The sequence below is a fragment of the Zalophus californianus genome, chromosome 14 (assembly GCF_009762305.2).
Source record: "Zalophus californianus isolate mZalCal1 chromosome 14, mZalCal1.pri.v2, whole genome shotgun sequence".
NCBI classification, from domain to species: Eukaryota; Metazoa; Chordata; class Mammalia; order Carnivora; family Otariidae; genus Zalophus; species Zalophus californianus.
The window spans coordinates 52,762,199-52,785,851 of NC_045608.1; the positions used below are offsets into that span (position 1 = coordinate 52,762,199).

At 38.6% G+C, this 23,653-nt stretch overlaps 1 protein-coding gene across 4 annotated transcripts in view; it reads right to left on the minus strand.

Annotated features, from left to right (window-relative positions):
- Positions 1–12,611: 12,611 nt before the first annotated feature.
- DSC2 (desmocollin 2) overlaps positions 12,612–23,653 on the minus strand; it is a 34,851-nt gene continuing 23,809 nt past the window's right edge. For 2 of the 4 annotated variants that reach the window (XM_027577033.2, XM_027577032.2), the window contains exons 12-17: positions 19,969–20,196; positions 17,794–18,030; positions 17,315–17,439; positions 15,797–16,054; positions 15,106–15,151; positions 12,612–15,019 (exon numbers count right to left, since the gene is read on the minus strand). In XM_027577033.2, coding sequence (XP_027432834.2) covers positions 15,116–15,151; positions 15,797–16,054; positions 17,315–17,439; positions 17,794–18,030; positions 19,969–20,196 — 884 coding nt within the window. In that variant the 3' untranslated portion in view covers positions 12,612–15,019; positions 15,106–15,115. The remainder of the gene's footprint in view (positions 15,020–15,105; positions 15,152–15,796; positions 16,055–17,314; positions 17,440–17,793; positions 18,031–19,968; positions 20,197–23,653) is intronic. The other 2 variants (XM_027577031.2, XM_027577030.2) reach the window with 1 other exon arrangement.

Sequence of the window (23,653 nt, forward strand, 5' to 3'; positions counted from 1 at the left end):
GGCTTATGTGGGTGGTGACATGGCAAATGTGGGTCTCCTCACACACACCTATAAAATACAACCAAGGCAACTGTATGATGTTTGGAATGAACCTGCTAATAAGGAAAGAGAAATTTGTGAAAAGAAGCTTAAACTAAAACCAAGTAAAAGATTGATCTTGAATAGTGCTTTAAAAAAAAAAAAGATTTTATTTATTTATTTATTTGAGAGAGAGAGAGAGAAACAGCATGAGAGGGGAGAGGGTCAGAGGGAGAAGCAGGCTCCCTGTTGAGCAGGGAGCCCGATGTGGGACTCGATCACAGGACTCCAGGATCATGACCTGAGCTGAAGGCAGCCGCTTAACCAACTGAGCCACCCAGGTGCCCAGTCCTTCTTAAGACATAAAATGAGTTCTGCCATGATACAGTAGGTCAGAAGCACTTTGAGAATACTGCTTAGAATAAATGGTCACTGTAATAAGCAGTAATCGGGCAAATTACTTACTGGATCAGCAGTGAGGAATACTGTACAGATGTGTACTCAAATGCCAGGAGCCCTTGCAGACTTTATTTTTGGAAATTAGCTCTCCTTAATCTACCCACTTGCTCTTTCAGAGAGATACCTTCCTCCTACTTGGGAACCAAGTGGTCGTCGTTTTCCTCCAAGAGTAACCACCTCTGCTACTACCACTCAGGTTCCAGGAAAAGACACTGCTCTTCCTCTACCACCTCTCCAAAGTATGACTTGAGGCCCTCCACTAATTTCCCACAACGCCAGTGAGAACAGCCTTGACTTTTTTGTCATTTAAAAAGACTGCTGAGACTTGGAGTAATAGACAATTGAAGTCAAGAATAACCTATAATATTGAAGAGGAAGAAGAAAAAGAAAAGGAGGAGGAAGAAGATGAAGAAGGAGGAGGAGGTGGGCAAGAAGGAGGAGAAGAACCTATAATATCGCACTGCTGCCCAGGACAAGAGCCATCCAGAATCTCTGTCTGCCTCCCCCCTCTCCTGTCTTCCCATGGCAGGTACACCTCCCAGCTCTATCTCCACCCCCGTGAAAATGCGCCAGGCAGCTAAGAGAACCTCAGGTTCAGACCAAAATCACCCTGGCCTCCCAAGCCAAGAAGGGTCCCCTTCCACTTTTCTATGTTGGGTCTATCAGGTCCTCAGTTGACATTCAAGGATTAATTTCTACCCAGAGTAATTGAAAGGGGGACTATACGTTCCCTTCAGGAGAAAACTCACTCCCATCTACAGAGGTGTGGCTTTTCACTATAACCTTGGCAACAATCATACAAAATTCAGACACTTGTACATTTCTCAAATTCAGAATTATCCAATATAAATGACACCATGACAATCGTCCAATCTAGTTAGAATGTGCCAGGGTCAGAAAGCCTCCTTTTAGTCTGTCTTTATTCATTAATGATGCAAGAACTTTATAATGGTTTTACTTTTCTTCCACTAAAATCTTCAGACACCCTTACAAATATCTTCTACAAACAGGCCTTTTTAAGGTGGGAAGTGGTCTTCTAGCGACTTCTCACTGGACTGGAAGGAATGGTGATTTCCACACAAAATACAAAACCCCATTGTATGGGTGATAACTTCCTCCAGGAACTGGCCAAAAACAGTATAACAAAGCCCTGACTCGGTGAAATTTTAGTCCCTCTCATTGTGGAATCATCCCATAATTCTTCACTTCAGTCTCCTTCAGAGTGGAAATCTCCTCCCACTGGGTGAGGCTGTAGTTTCTCCTGGACATTCTCATGTCCCCAGGAGCTCATTGTGTGCATCCGTCTGTTCAAAAGGCATTGCTCAAGCAAGAAGGTTTACAGATGTGAGTGGGCTGATTTCCAGATCCCATGTGTCATTTATCTCCACGTCATCCTCTGATTCACTGCCCCATCAGCCTTCTTTTCTCCCACACATTTAGGAGGACCGTCCCTCAACACCAGCTTGGGGAAGGAGCATATCTCCCAGCTCAAATGCCTATCAACTAGCTCAGGACTAGAAAAGCAGCCTTTCCCACCAGTTCCCTATGGGCAGTAAATTATTGACTTCATATTTTATGGATTTATTGTTATTAATTTGTTTTATTGATTATCAATTATCTATTCATTATTTTTACTTACTCAAGATTTATTATTCTTGATTTGTCTTTTTTTCAGCCTGCCCAGTTTCCCAAGCCCTTCTGTCACTAGAGGAGGTTTTCCACCAATGAGCTATTTAGTCTTTACTAAATTGTTTAGCCAGTGCCACCACAATAATTGGTTCTTTTCTTGCATTGTTTTCAAGCGTCGTATTTGGGTTTGCCTTTCGATGTTATAAGCTACTCACATTCCTAACTGGTAAACTGGAGTCTTAACTTGCACGTACCTATGTAAGGTTATGCCAGATTCTCACTCCTCTAAACAACCTTAATGCAAGGGTCCTACCCAAACATTTACAAACACAAAAACTGAAGGGCTAGCAATATTCCTAGTAGGCATATGGGCATGTACCAGGAAAGCTGTTTTGTTGTCACCTTCTACTAACTTTGTTTTTAAATTTTATTCATTTATTTAAGTAAGTAAGCTCGACACCCAGTATGGGCCTCAAACTCACAACTCTGAGGTCAAGAGTCAAATGATCTTCCCACTGAGCCAGCTAGGCACCCCCCACTTTCTACTAACTTTACAGTGTTCTCAACATGTTCAATAAAATTGGCTGTTTCTCCCAGATTCCAAGTTCTGTTCAGATGATGGTCAGAGGAAGGTCTAATCTTAACTATAATACTTTACTTTTAAAATGAGAATCTTGGGCCAAAATCTCCTTGCCAGGCACCCAAAGTAATAAATATTTTTTATAAATGTCAGAATAAATGATTCCAAACTCAGAGGTATCCATAAGAACTTCTTTATTTCCTCTTCAAGAGAACATTAAGTAGCAATCAGATAATACCTGGAACAGCTTCTCAACCATCTAATGATGAATTATCTGATCTCAATTATCTGATCTCAACAATACTGCTGTATTGTTCCAAAGGTCTAGGCAGAGACTGGAGACCACTGTCTCCCACACTCCTCTCATCCAGGATGGGTGGACAAGAAGAAGTTGGGAAGGGACAAGCAGTATGGATGTGGCCTTGAGATATTTTCTCTTCTATGGTGACCTGTTTTTATGTAATACTTCCAGGATAATTGACACCAGTGTTGCCCAATCTCAACTTTTCTTTTCTCACTTGATAAACTGAGAGTCAGTTTTTCTCTCACCAGAGATACTGGAAAGTGATAAGTGATAAGCACACACGAGTTTTTATGACATAATGGAAGACAAAGGACATCTTATTTTCTGTCATGTTCCCTTGTTATAACATATAAATGGTCCCCTGAGAATAAGGTGGTCTGAGCCTTTCTCTACCAGGCTCTCCTGTGACAGTTTTCCAAATTCATCTATTCATAGAAGAAAGTACTGTATTATGGCAATTGGCCAGGAATATACTAGGTCTTTTTCCCCAAGTTTGTCCAAAGGCCTCTAGTTCATTTCTCCCCTTAATTACTTCTTTTAATTTTGAACAAATAGGGCAACGTTCTTTAGTACACAACAAATCTTTGTTCTTTGCCATTGTTGAGGCAAAACAAAAGAGACTGTTTTGGCAACAACATAATATTAGTAAAATGAAGAAAACCACTTCAAAAATAACAAAAATTCAAGGGGTGCCTGGTTGGCTCAGTCAGTAGAGCATATGACTCTTGATCTCAGGATCAGGAGGTCAAGCCCCATGTTGGGCATAAAGATTACTTTTTTAAAAATAAAAAAAAAAACAAAAATACAAGTCAGCCTGACCTGGGTACTCTAGCCCCATTTGTTTAGAGATTCTAAGTAAAGTTTTAAATTGTTTGCTTATGTGTTTGACATAGTTGTCTTATGTCACTTTAGAATCTCTGGCCTCTCCATCTTGTAAAAATATAAAATTTTTAAAAAGATTTTTTCTTTTCCATTTGATCCAACTATGCAATTGATCTATACCAACCTGAGTAGGTTTCAATTTACCTCCCCAGTTGGTCAAACAATGATGTTCCTGGACCCTTCCATTTTTCTCTTTTGAGGTATAATTTACATAGAGTAAAATTCATAGACCTCAAATGGACACTTCAGTAACTTTTGACAAATATATATATGTACTGGTGTTACCATCATTCAAATCAAGATATAGAACATTTCTTTCACCAAAGCCAATACCCATCCCATGCAGAGGCAACCGCTGTTCTGCTTTCAGTCACGGAGTAGTTTTGACTTCCTTGTAATTTCACATAAATGAGATCACACACTGTATTGCCATCACACATTGTTACCTATCACTGCACCACTTTCTATCTGTTGGATGTCACTTTTGTGTTATTCCACAGTTTAGTGGCTTAAAACAAGAACCTGTGATCTCACAATTTCTGTAGAATGTGGGCGTGGCTTAGCTGGCTATCTCTGGTGCAGACACTCTGTAGTAAGGTGTTTAGCTGAGGCTGCATCCATCTCAAGGTTCCATGGGATCTGTGTCTTACTTCACTTCCGTGACTTTTGACAGGGTTTCCTTGATGACTGTTAGCCAGAGACATCAGTTCCTGGCCACATGGTCCTCTCTAGGGCAGCCCACAACATGGGTACTTGGCTTCCCTCAGAACAAGCAAGAAGGATAAGGTGACCAAAGCCGATGCCATGGTCTTTTTGTAATCCAGTATCAGAAATGACATTCTTGCACCTCTGTCTAATTTTGTTGGCTAGAAGTAAGTCACCAGGGACACTCTAAAGTCAACAGAAGGTGATTACAGGAGGGCATGAATACTGGGAGGCAGAGATCTTTGCTTTTGTGTTTGGCGTCTTTCATTTATCCTACTAATGATTAGAATAATGACTTGTTTTACTTAAAATATAAGAACTTTCACAGACAGGTGTTAGAATTTTAGTGTTTGTTTCTCTTTGCTGGTTTATATTATCAGAATAAAAGAGAGTTGATAAACTTTTTTTATTTAATTCAAGTTTATATCCCTCTCACTTTTGAAAAAGAAAGCTTATCAAATTAAATTATATAAAGCAGATACAAAAAAATCAGTTATCAGTAAAGCAACTGAAGTGGGTCAGTTACTACCATGAGTCCTGAATTTTGCTCTTAACTTTCTGGATATTCAGGCAAGGTATCATACTTTTAGTTTTGGAGTTACATAGCTCTCAGTGTGCAATAAAAGAAAATATGAAAGTTGATCTATGGTGTTAAACATCATCCTAGCATTGTACTAGCATGCTAGAAAACCATTAGGTGAACAAAAGGAATCTCATTTTCAAATATGCTTTTTCAAAAACTTTAGAACACTATTTAGATGCGATGTTCCAATACTGAACATCTTCAAATGCAAATGGCGTTTATATATAACTTCGGTCTTACCTCAAATAGGATGACTTTTTAATGTGGGGCCATCCTTCTCTACAATAGCATCCATTAGCACAGGGAGCCCTGGATTACATCAGGAGATCTGCTGGGAGGTCATTCAGTTCCTCCTTTCTGAGCAATCAACTTTACAAGTCTTAGTAAGACTTCCTTTAAAGGAAACATGTAAAATGACTAAATAACAAATGATAGAATATTGCCTTTTTAAATTTCCCATACAATGCTGAGAGTCAAGAGAAGAACTTTGTCTAAATTACAAGAGACTAGAAATTGCCAAAAATATTATTGGCAACTTTACTAAAGATGCTCAGGCTAAAAAAGCAGAAGGGAGCTTCCTGAGGAATTCAGTTCCAAGTGAAGACAAATGATACAAATTGAAGCATCGAAAGTCCCAGATTTAAGACAGAGATCTGGTCATCTGCCCGCCAGAGACATTTCCTCAGGGCCACTTACCAGATTCATGTAGGTATGAAGCTAAAACCAAACTAATCCAAGCCCCCTTGTCCCGCCCCTGGTGTACAACCCCACATACCACAGACATTCGAAATACAATCTCTTTAACTTGGGAAAAGTTTGACAATCAAAGTTTTATTAATGCCGAATTACCATTTCACTCATATTTAATTAACACAGAATCATAGAAAATTATAACTGAAAGTGATTCTATGTTGAATCTAGTATAACTCTTTTTACTGAAGATTTATACCCAAAGGAGTTACATGACTTATCTGAAGATAAGAAGGTTGAGATAAAACCCCAGAATTTTAGACTCCTATTCTTCTTATAGAGATAAATGAGCCAGTTAAACAAAACCAAAATGGTTGAAAGCAATAGTGCTGTTTTCTTTCTTTTCTGCTTAAACCTAAAATGCTTTGGCAGGGTTTAAATTATTATCATTCTTGGAAGAAATGGTATGCTCAATTATAACTGTCAAAAACAAAACTTTTATCTGCAAGTTAAATCCTGTTCTGATTTCTAGGAAACTATCCAAATTCTTTTATTGTCCTATAGCTTATTTTCTGAAGCCTTATGTGCAATGAATCATACAGAGCTTTAGAAATATTTTATTATGTAGAAGGTTTTTTAAAATGATCTTTGTATGATTTCTATACGTGTTATGCAAAAAAGAGGAATTTAACTGTTTATTAAAAAACTTGGTAAAAAGAAAACATTAAAATGTAATTATAATAATGTAAGATGATGGATTTTTTTTCTTGCTTCAATTCAGTCATTTGCTATGAATATAAGATGTTCATTGTAGGCTTGACTTAGTAAGGCTGAGATTTACAGTTTTTCTTCACAGGTCGGCAAATCTTCAAAAATCCTAAAGCCCATGAGCTTTTTTTTTTTCTCTTAATTTCATTCTTTTAATTGCCCCCTGATTTTATAAATAATAATAGTCATTGTAAAATGGAAAGTCAGAAACATATAATGAAGAAACATTCCCATCACCCAGGGATTACTGCTCAATATTTTAGTATATTACATACATTCTGATATATAAATGAATTTGGGATTGTATTGATCTGGACAATTATTCCAGTTTTTCATTAACACCATATTTTATGCCTTTATTTAATTAGTCTTCAAAATAAAATGATTGCATGACATTCCCTTATCATCATTATCATAAAAATAGCTGTAGCTACCATTTATTGATATATTCAGGCACAAAGCACTAAGAATCTTTTAATCTATTTCCTCATTTATTCCTATTTTGTCCCCATTTTGCATGTAAGGAATCTGAGGCTTCTGTGACTTTCCAAGTTTACCTTGTTAGTGAGAACAAAGCTACAACTTGAATTCATGTCTTCCTAACTAGGAAGTCAGTGTCTATGATCATTATATACATTACCCTCGATCATTGTACATTGTATCACAATAACATATTATAAATCATTTACTTTCCTGTCATGGAGCATTTGGTTTATTTCTAATGATCCACATATTTAGTGCCACTGAGAGAAACATCCTTGCATGTATACGGGATCTTCGTGCCATATCTTCCTTCTTTAGGATAAAGTCCTTTTATCTGATTTGACTGGTGATTTTGCACTGAAGCTTGTATGTTGACACCCACCCCCTGCCCTCCACTTCTGGCTTTCTTAACTTTTCATTCCCTATGAGTTCCCTTCATGTTTTTGGTTCCTAGAAATTTTCCAACTGGCCCCCTTTCCATGGAAACACTCCTTAAACGGAAAACTCTTGACTCTTCCCACATGCCCCTTTCCTGTTTCATAGGCCCCTCTGAATGTCCTGGCCATGATAGTCATCTTATGAACATTCCCTGTCACCATACCTGACGTGGCTTCCCCACCACAGCATAGTGCTGCCAAAGGGCTGCCACCTCACGGACAGAGTCACCAGATGCACATGCTTTTGGGCTCTCTGGTCCTATTTGTCTCTGGAGATTTGACAATCACGATTTGTTTTTGGAATATATGCAATATAATTTGGATGCATCTTATTGGATAGCCACACTTATGTAGCAAAATCAGTTAATTTTTATTGAGTATTTACTAACTGTCCTGGTCCCACAATCCTATCTTAAGATTATGCCTCTGGTTCACCTTCATGTAGTGAGTAGGAACCATGGAATACAGAGTACATTCTGAAATGGTTCGTTTAATGAAAGCGTGGATTTTACTAATCAGTGTGTTTCAACTCTTTGGTACGATTCTAGAATTTAATGCATCTTATGTGAAGAAGGATGCTGAAAATACTCAAGTGTCATGAATCTCCAAACCATCACATAGACCCAATTGGTAAATCCCCATCAATGGTTCTCAACCTTTAGAAGTTGTACCAGTGGCCTAGGACACTTACTGAAAAGTGAAGGCTGCCATCCTTCCTCCCTGTCATCCTTGTGATTCTGATTCCACAGGGGACCTTTACTTGGACAAACACGACAGGTGATTGGATGCAGATGGTCTGTGAGCCACACTCTAAAATATAGTGCAAATATTTCAGCAAACTTGTTCTGATCTGTCAACTGCAAAAGGAACAATATTCTGCTGTGTCCTCTTCTGTATCCTAACATAACAACAACAACAACAAAAAGAGGCAGCTAGTAGAAACTCTACAGTTCTAAACTCTTAGCTATGCCCAGATTTCCTGCTGGAGCTAAAGGAGATAGAGTGTCACAAAACAGCCCTTGACTTTTCCTTGCACTGTCACTACCGATAGAGGGTCACCAGTGAGATTCTTCTCCGTAGTCTCATATAGATCTAGAATTTAAATCATACCCAATGGGTTTGAAGGTAAAGAGTATGTCCCAAAGCCGTGACACAGCAATATTCCTCTATAAAATAAAAGATGTGGGTGTTTTTCAATAAAATAAGCTCAGTGTTCTGCGTACTACGCTAGTTATACACAGAGCACTAGTTTACTTCACACTTCCTGTCTTGTCAACACTAGGTTGTTTTGTTTTACCTGAAGACTCTATGCTGTGTGTTTAATTTAAAATGCAGCTGGATGATGCATTTATTTGCTCTATTTTAAAAAGTGAAGCAAAAGTGACCTACACTGTTCTGTAGCTATGTGGGTAGTCAGGGGCAGGGGAAGGTGGGGACAGAGGACCCACCTAGGAAGGAAAAACAGGATCTCACTTTCTAAGATTTTAGTTCTCAGACTGAAACCCAGACCCAGGGCAGAGGAAATAAAAGAAGGCATATGAACGATTCCCAAAAGCCAGAACCCCAGAAGCATAGCTGACTGGCTGTTTACTAAGCCTTGCCCACAATTCACTGGGTGGATCTGTTCCTTAAAACAGCAGGACAGGCGTCTCTGTCTTCTGTGTTATCTTCAGGCCACCTTATCAGCTCACAGTGCAGTAGAGTCACCGCCTCCCAGGCTCTCAGCTACACGTATCTTTTCCTTTCCTCTCCCAATTTCCTTCTGGCCAATACACTTGGGCACCATGGTGTCCTATTAGAGGGTCATCCGGCTCTAAGTCGGAGGAAGCTCTGAGATCTGCACTTTCCTTGCTTCTGGTTTCTCAAGATACTTCTTGAGTCAAGGCCTGACTCTCAACAGTTTATGAATAATTAACTTGGCTTTGGCAAACCCATAAGAATCATTTCTTGAATTTCTAAGACACAAGTGGCTCTTGGTTGCTTTTCTTCGGGAACAGGAGGGTAGTTAGCCCTTTAGCAAAACTTATTTTCACTAGTGTTAGAACATGCTGATAATGAAAAGATGGCCACAAAAAAGATTTCCACATTGGTCATTGAGTTTCAACTGAGGAAAAACTGGCTTGAACTCATGACCTCAAGATCAAGAGCCGCATACTCTACCAAATAAGCCAGCCAAGCGCCCTGGAAAAAAACTGCTTCTTTAAGCAAAGCTGCCATCTAATCTCAGTCCGGTACCTATGTGAATTCATTCATCCATTCATATAACAAACATATGGAAAGTCTACTGTTCTATATGCTGGGCACACAGTGGTGAAGATGAACAAGAACCTTTGAGAACTACGTTTCAATGTGGTGTAGCTAGTTCTGAGAATGTCAGGCAATTGTTGGGGGTAGGAAGGAATTAGCTAAACTGAACCACAATGTACAGATGGGATCTGCCACTCCCACCACCCCAAGTATTCCAAAACCTCACCTCCTCACTTTCTAAGTAGTGAATGTAAATGTTTGTTGTTCTATGTATTCAATGTCCCGGTATTGAAAAAAGAATTCAATGCAGAATCTAATATGCATCACATCTCTAATAGAAAAGTTATGTCAAGGGAAAGTTAGGTATTTTGCTAGGAATCAGATAACTTAATTTGTAATCTTCCTTTTTTTTTTCCCCTTTGTGACCTGGGCAATATAATTTGGCTCATGAGAATGCATTGATGGCCGCAGTTCAATGTGCATACAAATGGGAACACCTTTGTCTTCAATAAATTTCTCATATGAGAAAACACACACACATGCACACACACACGCATAAACGTATGAATGCATACACATACACACATACCTATAAGTGAAAATTTTACAGCAATGTGCTCTAGACTCATGTCATATGGCTAGAGACGGTTTTTGAACTATATCTTTTTAAAAAGTCTTATTCTTGCAAGAAAGAAATGGATGAGTAAAGATACTGTACAAGGAGGCCCTATTATGAGCAAGGCGTTATAAGATAGAGAATGTGTGTGGGGGGGTACAGGAGGATTGGTATTTGAATGTGATTTGCATTTCAAATTTATCCTCTAAAATCACCGAAGGCCCTTAGGCAGAATGCCATGATCCTCTTTGTTCTTTGACAGCAGGGAGAAGGATGGAAGAGTGAAGAGATTGGAGGCATAACCATTGCTGGAGCTGAGTGATGCCGAGGAGTTGAGATGGGATACTGGTGGGAAGAACATAGGAAGAGGAATGGAGGACAACAGAGGTAGGGTCCTCATGCTCATGAACGCTTGGTCGTATGGAAGCACAACTTCACTCACTGGAACAGTACAGTTCTTTTGCATCACCTGGAATTTTTTTTACCTGTATTGAGCACTTGCCATGTGCCAGGTATCATGTAATGCGTTTTACAGGCATTGGACCATTCCATAGTCACGTCCACTCAAAACTACATCATATCTTGTCTTGCAGTAGAGTGTGTGGGTGGGGAGAGTAGCTAATTCATCTTGTACCTTCTCATACCAGCAGTCTTTATTAGGAAGGCCTTACATGGCTATACTGGGAAGGCATTAAATGACTGTATGCAAATGAATGAATGAATAAACTTGTATTAAAAATTCTCAGAAGGTCTGGCAGTTTGGGGCAACAAACAATATGCTATGCAAACAAGATAAAAAAGAATTGAGTTTTATGATGTCTATGTGGATATTATGTAACTTCTTGGAGCTTCAATTACTCAAGGAAGTGGAAAATATGATGGCTATAGGCACAGAGAAGAAAAATCACTGGATTTCTAGTACGTTGCTGCCTAAGGTGTTGACCAGGGCAAAGTCTGGTTAAAGACTTCAGTGTGGAGCCCAAGAAAAAGCTGGAGATGGGGACTAAAGAGAAAGCCTATAGTCAAAGTCGAATTTTGCACAACACAATCAGGAACAAGATAAAAACTAGCCTTAAGATAAGGGATTCAAAAAAATAAAGCAGAAAATGATTTCAGGGATACCCCAAATACAGACTGTATTGAACTAACAGTACATCCCTGCTGAAGTAACTCCGTCCATTTCTTAGGGAAATGCCTCAAGGAGGCAAAATCTGGGGACTAGAAATTGTATCTGTTTTTCCTTTAAGTCTCAAGATTTATTACACTGATCTGTGGTCTATGGGTAAGATGTAGCTTCCTGAATACCAAGAATGAGAGACCTGAAAACAATTATGTGTCATGAAGTTCCCAAAGGCCATCACAGGTAAAATGCTAGTTAGGCTTTCGGGAAAGATGAATGGGAACACCATGGCAAGATGTCAGCTGTAAGGTACAGTGAGACTTGAGACTGAAGCTATGATTATCCCAACTAAGGCGTTTTCTTCTCTTATGATAATAATAGCAGCTAATGTATATTGAGTGTTCCTTCTGTGCCAATTCTTTTCATGAATTAACTCTTTTAATTCTGGCAACAAAACTATGGAATGGACTCCTACAACCCCCTCAAATATAGGTCATATAATAGAGGACACTAGACTCCAAGTTTAGGTGACTTCTCAAACCCCACAGCTAGGAAGGGTGGAGTTGGGATTTGCATCAAGGCACTCTCTGGAGTCTTTGTACTTTTAGGGTTACCCTGACGAAAGCCAACAGTCTTAAATTCCCCAGGCAAGTGATTTCTTGTTTTTGAGACAAGCAACCTTTCCAACTAGGAGAGAAGGCTAGGAAGGGCATGGCAGGAAGAGTCTTAAGCATATATAACTTTTATAGGTTTTAGAATTAGTGCCCATTTTAAGTAGATGTTCTGCTTTCCATCCAATTGGAACTAAACAGTTTCATAGTATTTCAAATTAGGCAATTCTTTGCAGATGCTTCAGAAATCTTTACAATATTCGTTATGAACAATTGGATATATAAGACCCAGTCATCAAGTAATCATTATGAAGAGACATATTCTCAATTGACAAACATTCTAAAGTAAAGCAAAATAAAACAGATTTCAATTATCCTATTTTCTTAATTGATCTTTGTTAATATGAATTGAATTTAAATGACATTTTAAATCATTTAGTATTATAGGAGTGCCTTTTAGGTGGACAACTCCATATGAATTTCATGCTTAAAAACCATTTTTTAATTCAAATTTCTTACAGCCACCCTAGGAAAGGAGTTATATTATCAGCCCCCATTTTATGATAAAATTAAAAAAAAAACCACACACACACAGAGAAACTATGCAACTTAACCAATATCCCATAGCATGACAACCTTTAGAATAGCAAAATTATATACATGTGGTGATAACAATGGACCAATGATCTCTCCACATCAAACTCTAAAATTCTGAAAAATGTAGAACATGATTTTAAAGAATAGACGCACTTCTCAAAGTAAGACAAATATAATTATAGTCACATTGGACACATGATTAAAAAACTCACACTAATATTTTGAAACTACTTGATTTACTTTCTCATAACTAGTAACACACAACATTGTAGGCATGATTTATTTAAAATAACTTTGAGAAATAGTATTTTTGACTGAACAATAATAAAACTATTAAAAAGATAAATTGACTATGGGATAATTACCCAATGTTAATCCTTAAAAATAATTTTTATAAGCCAAGCTTGTGAATTTAAGATAGGCACATTATTAACAATTGTTACTATCAGAAATACATTTAAAATGTCCATGTGGTTGGTATACATAGAAAATTCATTGACTGAAATCAGCTGTCAAACCTGGCCTGGAACTTGGTTGGCTGTTTAGTTTAATTTTGTCTTATTGTTTCAAAATATAAATAGTTTGGGCCCACTCTACATGTGTTAAAAACTGTAATCTTAAAATATGAAAAAGAAAGCAACAACTTCTCAAACACATAGATACGACTAGTCGTTTCATCTAAAAAGTTATAAAATACTTATTCCTGGAGAACTTTCACGATCCCTGTACCTCAAAGCTTATTTCAAAACCCATCACTATTTCGCATTTAAAAACTATATCCTTGCACTGAAGATATGAACTGTAAACATGCTATTATATACTATCCACATTTCAATTTTAAATACCCTTTTGTTAACACAGAATGTTGCATCTAAGAAAAGCATGACTTATTTTTAGTTTCAACGGCAAAGTTAAAGTTCCTTTGTTGAGGAAATAATGAAGCAATGACCAAGATACTTGAAACAATAATGTCAACATTACACAGATTTCAAGAAAAACAGAATGATACACTTACATAAAACATAAACAGAATCACTCCCTTTAGAAGAGAAGAGAGATGGCTTTTTAAAATATTTAGATTCTCCAACCCAAGAAGAAATTTAAAAAATAAAGAGACGAGATAGAGAGATAGTGAGAGAGATATATAGAGACAGAGAGAGACCAAGGACCAAAACTCTGCAGAAGTAAAAATACATTCTTTTTTTTTAAAAGATTTTATTTATTTATTTGAGAGAAAGAGTGAGAGAGAGAGAAAGCACATGAGAGGGGGAAGGGTCAGAGGGAGAAGGAGACTCCCCGCCGAGCAGGGAGCCAGATGCAGGACTCGATCCCGGGACTCCAGGATCATGACCTGAGCTGAAAGCAGTCGCTTAACCAACTGAGCCACCCAGGCGCCCATAAAAATACATTCTTAAAGCAGTTTTTAAACTTAAACTTCTCTGACAAAGTAGGTAACAGAAACGTAGATTCAGTGCAGGATTTTATATAGAATAAAACACAGAAATTAAACTCCACCAAAATGGAATTGTATTACCAGTCAATGCCTGGCTGGGACTCTCCCTTTGCATTAAAAAGAAAGTTAATGTTATAAGAATAAAACATTATCAAGAATGTAATATACACACTTTATAATGTTTAGGAGAACAGCAGTTTTCAAGCACCACACAAACAATTCATTAGGTAAGTGAAGATAATGTTAACGCGAGTTCTCCACAATTTTCTATCAGGTTATACTTTAAGTAGTGTAGGACACACACTTGAATTCATTACATGTTATTGCACTATAAAATTGGCTATTGTCATTATACCCAAATGTAAACAATAATGTAGACTTCCTTAATTTTTCTATCTGTAGGTCTCTTTGGGTGGAAGACAACTGATTAATAACTATGTAAAACCTGGGAAATTTGTATACACATATACAGCATTTTTCTGTAAATACGCATTTGGCTAAAGAGATCCAATGTAAATAAAGAGGGGAAAACCCGAAACATAGCATCTTCTGTTTTTCAAAAATCCTGGCTTGTAATGAAAAAAGCACGGGTGGGAGGGAGATAAAGCCACTGGCTTTTGTAGACTTATTAGAATACACTCATCTCTTTATGCATGCTTCTGCTAGTGTCCTGAATTTGGGTTCCAAATGATCCAAAAATTCAAGCCCATCTTCTTCAGGTCGTTCACTGCAACAACCTATAGAACCAGCCACCGATCCTTTGCCTTCGTAGTTATACGTAAGGACATAGTCTTGAGCATGCTTATGCTTGTCATCCTGATTACACAGTTGCACCTTCTGCCAGGGGAGAAACACAATATATTTTATTATTATTATTTTAAACACCAAAACTTACTAACATAAAAATAATTGCTTTGATTTACCTTTCATTGTTTAATTTTTAATCAGAGTGTGTCCTCTAATGGATTCCTACACATAAAAAATGCACATGATTGGTCTGTATCATAAATCATCTATAAATTCACTCTACAGCATGTTTCTAAAATCTCACATATGTGGCAGCAAACCCAAGTACATGAGGGTTCATGTTAGGTAATCACTAGTTTCCCTTTCAAAATCATGTCTAAAGTGAGATGCACCCATTAAACTGAGCCCAAATTGATGTGGGCTGAGATCTTTCCAGATAGGCTTAGTGACCATAAGGCTATAATTGCCTCATACCACACTTCTGGTTTCTAAGATTCGATTTGTCACATGGGAAATATTCACACAAAGTCATGGAAAAAAAAATAATTTAAATATCATCACACAGATAACTTCTATATTTTAAAAACAAAACACATAAACTGGGACTGTTCTTATACAGAATAAGACATTTCATGTCCAACAAATAAATAAATATCATCTAACATTGTTTCCGTAAAAATTAAAACCAAACAAAAGTAAATGTCCTCTTAATATCTGAGCATTACTAAATCAAAATTAAGTAACAACAACTTTACAATTAATAGACTAATCATTACTGAAAACAAGGGTCAAGCCACTAAATTTGAAATAATTGAGAAAGTTGAAAAGAAATCAAAATAAATTTGTAGGACCCTCAGGGAAACTCACTTCACCAAGATGGGTTTGAGTCAAATTATGCCACTCGGAGTAGGTGTATCTGCAGTTGTCCACCTCCACAGGTCCTCCCCTGCAGGAATCCAGGGTGTGATGGTGCCCAGTCCCCCGGCACGGTTCCAGAGTCTGGTGTCCGCTTTTCGCCATCTCAATGGTTTCCTGCCCTCCATTTTTCACTCCTGATCCCAGGGTGCCACAAATTCCCTGAGCCGAACTGCCCACAGTATGCGTTGTGAAGCCATTCGTGGGGCACTGAAATGCAAACAATTTGCATACAGAGGCAAACAACAACAACAACAACATGCAGATAATGCCATACATTTTTGTGTTAGAAGGTAAGCTCCCTAAGGGCAAGAACTAAATCTGTCTTAGCAATCCTGAATACCTGACTTTTGTAACCCCAGAACTTCATGCAGCGTCCAATGCATCTGCAAACTGCAGATGTCAAGCGGTCTATACCTTGAGACAAATCAGAAAGCTGAATGTATATTCCTTCTTAAAAAACTTCTTAGAACACTGTACAATGTCATCTGTTAAACCCTTCCAAAATCTCAAGGCTCAAAATCAGGATTCTGGTATCAACATCTCACGTGAATTTACCCTGCTTGGTTTAAATTTACTCCCTTCACCTAGAAGGACTGGACTAGACTAGAACAGAAACAGAAGCGGGGACCGGTATTTTTATTCAGTGTCTCCTGTTGTTCCCTTCAACTAAAACAAAAATATAGAAAAAAGAGTTGCCATAAAAATCTTAGCTGCAATAATAAATCCCTGCGATCTCAATAAAGGAAAATAAATCAGCAGGGCAAATAAGAACACCAAAGCTCTGGTCACTGATTTTCTATGCTGTGTTTCTGTAAGAAACCCTGTTTTATTTTTTCAATACCTTCCTAGATGTCAATACACTTTTGTTTTCTAAATCTTTCCTGTTCATCATCATTATGCTTTTTGTAGAAAATTTACATGTTCCTCATCCACGTACTAGGCTAGAAATCAAAGCTGGAGTTCTGTAGTCACTTGCTAACATTGCCGTTTCATATATTTGACCGCAGGCTTCTTGCTAACCCATATTAGAACCAGAAAGCCTCCATTAAAGTTCTTCCCACACTGATCAAAGCTTGTAGTCATTTTATTGCTGTTGCCAGAAAAAAAAATTAAAAATAATTATGCTGACGATCTGTGAATAATTAAATGAAATATTTTTACAGCACAAACAGCAGTTTCAATATATAAAAAAGTCTGGGCCTGAAGTTGAAGTCATGAAACATTTTAAGTAGAAATAATAATGAGATGCTAAAGGATTTTTACGATTAAGTAACACTACATGACCACATTGAAAGGCCACATATCACCATGAGAATCAACATTGTTCTATCTAGTCCAGAGGACCAATGAAATTTTTTATATTGTCAGTTTCCTGATTTCAAAAGAACTTTTCTCAGAAAAGATAATTATAGTTGGTTAGGCCAATTTGTCCTTTGCATTTATTTTTAAAAAGAACAAACTACTTACTATTTTGTCATCTCCTGGAGCTTCTGTGTTTGACACAATGAGGTTCTGCTGGGCTAAATCATCAGGAAATACTTTGGGCTGCTTCGCTGCCCCAGTACCCCCACAGACTAAGGTAAATAGGATACCTGGAGGATGGGAGAAGTTACTTCAGTTGATCATAAAACAATGTAGAGTTATGAATTTAGGATGATTAATACAAAGATAGCTTTCCAGAAAACATCAATATGATGGCTTATGGAGAAAGTCTGCCCTAACCAGGTATGCCACGAAGACGTGCTAAATGCTGTTTCTGCGCTGAATTTTATATCTATGCTGAGATAACAGGAGAACAGTGCTTTCAACATATAAGTTCAGTGTGTTGTGTTAAGCAGACCTAGAACTATACACAAATGAACAGCTACACATAGCAGTGTCGATTCTAAGAATGTGTCTTGAAAGTTATCGCGAAGGCGGTTATTCGAGTTGATGAAGGAACTTACAAAAGAGCAAGGCTATGCCCAGCAATATTGCAAGGATGGCCCATTTTCCAAGTCTCACTTCTCCGTGGCCGGTCCTCGCATCTGTGCGAAGCGTGCAGTCGTTTTCAGTAACACAGTCACATAAGATAACGTTCAATGGAGTGATGAGCGACAGGCCGTGTCTATCTGTGATTCTGACAGGTACTCGGTATGTTCCAAATGGAAGGTCCTCCTGAAAGAAAAGACGAGCTGCCGTATCTGAAAGAAAATAAAACTGAGTGATAGAGAATGTCACTAATTTCTCCTAGAGTTAGGATATTCGCCATATTTCCTGACAAACGGATCTTCCTGATGGGAAGGCACCACTGCTACAGGACTGAGAATGTGAACGGACTGACGAGTTCTCATCTACAGCAACGGTAAACATCCTGCATATGCAAGTTTCTCTCTGCTGCCTCTCACGTAAACTTCCTTCGGCTCTCGTAATAATAATAATAAACAAACCCTTCTTATCGTAAGTAATAGGCATGCTAAGACATTGGTCTTTATCATATCTCTGAAAATTTTTAGTATCACCACTCAGTGCAGTTTTCTTTTATACATGGCTCATCAGAATCTGAAATTCTGGATGTTTCCCCTTACTCTGTTTTCATGTATTGTGCCAAACAAACATAAACAGTTGTGACTCACTGTCAGAGACTGATTCTGACAGCTTAGAACATGGCTGACCTTGAACACAGTGGCAGGCATTGAGTTGTCCCGATGCTGTACTGTCTCATAGTCCTATAGCACCCTGGGACCAACTGTATACTTTTTAGTTTTGATGTACTTTTTTAGGTGAAGGGTAGAAAATATCCAGGTCAATATCCAGTTCAGTCTCGGGTACAGATCCAAAGACAGAATACTATTCTGAATATAAATGCCACATGCCCATGCCTAAGAATAATCCCTCCCCATTTAACTGGCCCAGGGTGACAGTCCCATTTATTTTTAGGGTGTTTGAAGCTCTAAATATAAATTTGGGTGTTTGGGTAAAGAAATCAGTGAAGAAGTCCATTTTAAAAGAAAGCATGGTTAACTTGGTAAGTTTATGTGTAAAAAATAAGAAGAAGACTAGCAGAACCAAAATTTATGATGCATAATGTGCCATGGTCTGATACATTCATTATCTTGTTTACTCCCCCAAATAATCCCATTTTACATATGAGTAAATTAAGGCCCAAAGAAAATAAACAGCATGGTCATATTTATATCACTAATAAACAGGGGAGCTGGCATTTAACACAGCCTATTTGACTTCAAAGACTATTTGGGATACGTTCTTCTTAACTTGGTGTTTCTCAGACTTTTGGGTTATTTCACAAGTGAGTAGAACTTTAAAGTAACAAAGTTTTTTTTTTTTAAAGATTTTATCTATCTATTTGAGAGAGAGAATGAGATAGATAGAGAGAGCATGAGAGGGGGGGAGTCAGAGGGAGAAGCCGACTCCCCGCTGAGCGGGAAGCCCAATGCGGGGCTCGATCCCGGGACTCCAGGATCATGACCTGAGCCGAAGGCAGTCGCTTAACCAACTGAGCCACCCAGGCGCCCTAAAGTAACAAAGTCTCGACCACACATAATTCTGCCGATGTTTTACTCTACGAAGCAGAAGCAGGAATATTAAACAAAATTACTACCTCCTTTCACACGATCTAAAAAGAACTGATGTTATGGCACCAAATCAGCAGAAAGGAGAAAATCTAAAAATAAGGTTAGTTCCCTGAAAATGCTGTCAGCTCACAGAGCAGGATTCGGGACACAGGGTCTAAACACATCACCGTCTCTTCTGTGTATCCTCATTTTCCTTTTCCCTTCCTTTTCTCCTTCCCTGGGCTTTGTTTCCTAATCTGTCATCAAAGAAAATGGAGGAACATTCATTGGAAGCATGCGGTAGAAATTCACACTCAAGGACACCTTAAAGGCAAATCCCCTCAGCGTATAGCGGGTGGTGAGTCGTGAAGGCTGGCGTGCTGGGTGCCCAGGGCTTCAGGAGACACAGGATGCACTGAACTGTTAAGAGCTGACGTAGGGAGCGATGAAGCTGGCATGGAGAGAGCGCCTTCGTTTTTGTCATTCTCGTCAACATAGATCCTCTCGTGGCTAAAGTCAGAAGCACAAACTAAGAACTAAGTTGGTATCAACTTAGTATTCACGTACCGTTAATTTTTACCAATCTCCACTTTCTTTCTAAGTCTGAATCAGGATCACTCTCCAAACTGAAGTCAAAGGGCGGGCCATTCGTAGGCCCATCAGGATCAACAGCAACAATATCCGCAGATGACAGGACAGTTTTGCAGATTACTACTGTCCGCTTTAGTATTACTGGGCCATTATCGTTCTCATCTTCAAGTATAATTCCCAGGGTCCCGGTACATGTTCTCCCGTCTAGAAAAGTGGATGAAAAAAATAGAATTTTTTCATGTTCTGAGTTTTCACTAGGAAACTGTACATCAAAAAGACAGTTTTAAATATGGATGTGGCACCAGTAACATATAAATGGCGGTGACACAGTCGCAGGCTATGCCCTTAAAGAATGTTTTTTAAAAAAATGATCACAGGGGCGCCTGGGTGGCTCAGTCGTTAAGCATCTGCCTTCGGCTCAGGCCATGATCCCGAGGTCCTGGGATCGAGCCCCGCATCGGGCTCCCTGCTCCGCGGGAAGCCTGCTTTCTCCCTCTCCCACTCCCTCTGCTTGTGTTCCCTCTCTCTGTCAAATAAATAAATAAAATTTAAAAAAAAATAAAAAATAAAAAAATGATCACTTTCAAATAGGTTGTGCTATTTGAAATAACTGCTATTCGATTTGTCATTCATTCACTAAATAGCTGCAACAGACGTGGAAACTTTCACGGAGGTTAGTTTTGACTCATCTTTTGAAAGGAGAAAATATGACCAAGGGCACTGTGGTATAGTTGCAAGCACAAGGAGATTTGAGAAGGTGGGAGAGCAAAGTATGCACATCCATATTCCGGACATAAGGAGGGGGATGGGCAGATTGGCTGGAATCGATACCACAGAGAAGAGCTAAGAGTCCAACCTAAGGATATGCATATAGAAAGTGCGTAAGGTTTTGGAGCAGGGGAAACGAAAGGTAGAAGATATGGATTTGGAAGATGAGAAGAAAACAGTACATAGAAACGTTTGAAGAGGAAAAAGATTCCAGAAGTAGAAAATCACTTGTAAACCAAACTCATCACAGTGGCTGCAGCCTGAGGAATGCATCTGTCTCTATACTTAATAAAAACTTACTGAGTAACTACTTTGTACAGGGCACCGTACTGGAAAATCTAGGGGCTTCAAAGATGAAGTGGATGTGGGTCCAGGCCACAAATCAGTAACACGGTTGTGAAGTCTGAAGGTGTCTAGATCACTTCTTTCTGCTTACTTAGGAGGCCTTGGGACATCAAGGCTGGACAAGAAGATAGTGCTGTCTGGGGCTGTGTCTTACATGAAGCTGCCAACCTGGGAAAGCTGGAAGACCGGGCACTGCCCTGGGGTCACAACCTCGACCAAGGCAACAGGACTTGCGATACCTGCAGTGTCATCAAGGGCTAGGACACCTGGTTCTGAAATGTGGGCCCCGGAAAAGGACAAGATGGAGGCAACTATGAGACTGCTACGGGCTAAAGTGGGAGAGAGGAAGAAACCAAAAACAGAAAGCAAACCAAACACCTCCTACGTAATATAAGCTTGCAAATCAAAATTCCAGAAGGAGCAAGAGCAATGCTACAAGGAAAGCTAACAAAATCACCCACCAGAAGATTAATTTCACTCTATGCAAGACATCTTTGAAGCATGTATATTTAGTATCTCCAAAGACATAAAAAAGGGTAACTGTTGAAAGAACAATGAAATTATAGCTTAAGTTCCAGTGGAAACAAAACAGCAACATTCCTCTAACAGGGATTCTAGAAGAAGAGAATAAATAGAATGGCAGGGAAGCACTATTTAAAGAGATAATTGCTGAGAATATCCCAGAATTAAAGAGAAGCATGGATCTTTCTTTTTTAAATATATTGTGAAGGCAGTGCTACATAAATAAAAATAAACTCACACCATAAACATTGTATTAAAACTACAGAATGCAACCTAGGGAGCCAAAAAAGTTACCTAGACATATTACCTATGAATGGACAATAATGAGATTGACAGTAGATGAACCTCAGCAACATGAGACACCAGAAGATAATGGAGTACGACCTGCACGGTGCTGAGGGAAAGGACTTAACTCAAAACTTTACATTAAGTCAAATGATCAGATCAAGCAGGAGAATGACATTAAAATATTTTTCAGAATAAAATGGGTATGGTTTGTCACCTAGAGCACACCACTGGGAGAACTAGTAAAGGATGTACACCAGCAAGAAGAAAAGGGAACCAGGAGAGAAGGAATGAGATGTAAGAACCAAGGCAATGATCTCTCCCTTTGGACAACTTAAAAAAAAAGAGAGAGGAGAGGGAGGCAAAGGAAGCAGGGGGATCTGTATTTTATCTGCCTGGCATACTTTCTGGAGGGCAGAATGATTTCACATCTCAAAATCTCTTGTCCTCACCCTATGTGCTGTGTCCTGGCTCTCTCTGAAAACTGGGATTGCAGAATATCTTGAACATTTCTTGCCACTGGAGTCCACACAGAGTTGAAAGCACGTGGCTTACTGGCTGAATCTGATTGATTGCCTTGTCTTTAAAAATTGACCTCTACAATGTCTGCTCTTTTACCACTGTGCTAAATGCCTCAACGTCCCTTCCATTCACCTTTAGAGTTGTGCAATTCACTCCATTTTTTGAGGCATTGTGATTCGTATCGGTGTACAATATTTAAACCGAAGATCTTAGACATCTAATTCAGTGTTTCATGACTGTATAAATAATACTCTAATTCATTGGAGTGTATGCGTGCAATGCTCACCTTCTAATATTAACGCAATTCTATGTGAGTTAAGTACTAATTCCAAATATGAAGTCACGGAAAGTGAACTACCCATGGTTTTGTGACTTTTTTCTGCGTGGCACCCTCCTGATCAATGTTTCAAAAATTTTGAGAACACACTCCTCCCCAAAGCTGGAATAATACAACAAACATAGAAACCTAAAGCTGAATGACACTGCCAAGAGAGTTTAATTTGAGAAGACATTGAGAAGAAGAGAGAAATTGAACCCAAGTTTGAAGAAATAGCTAGGTTCAGGAGAGCAGAAGGTAGTACCAGAAAGCATATGGACCACAGAGGAAAGCGTGGAAAAATTTACACACAGAAGCCTTGCAAGAGTTTTAGAAAGAGAAAGCCAGTGCTGTAGAGAAGCAGGGAGATGGGAAGAGAGAATGGACCTGAGGTCACTGCTCACAAGACAGCATCTTTCATTAGGAAGCAGCTGGGAGGGTCCAAATGAAATTAGCCAGCATAGATTTTAGGAAAAGATAAAAACAAAACAAGGAAAAAAAAACCCTTTTGTATGATCTCAGTTCATAAAATAAATAGTTGTAACATTTAGTCCCTACCCTCTTCAACAGAAATGAATGGGAAAGTCCCCATGACACTTTTATTCTATTCCACAATGATGATTAGCTCATCTAAACTCCATACAAATATTTGAACTCTCAATTATTTTATCTCCTCTCAACAAAGGATAATGTAGAATAAAATTATATCCCAAATCTCTTAATTCTGGACAACAAATTTATTTGATCCATCAACAAGCCATTTGCCAAGGGCTGTTCGAAATGTAAAAAGAACAGATTTGATTTTCATGTTATTCTTCTTTTTCACTTGCCTTTGACCAAAAAGCATGTCCTGACAAAGGGACAAAGGAAACTGAGGCCTTTAAAGGACATTCTTTAATTAAT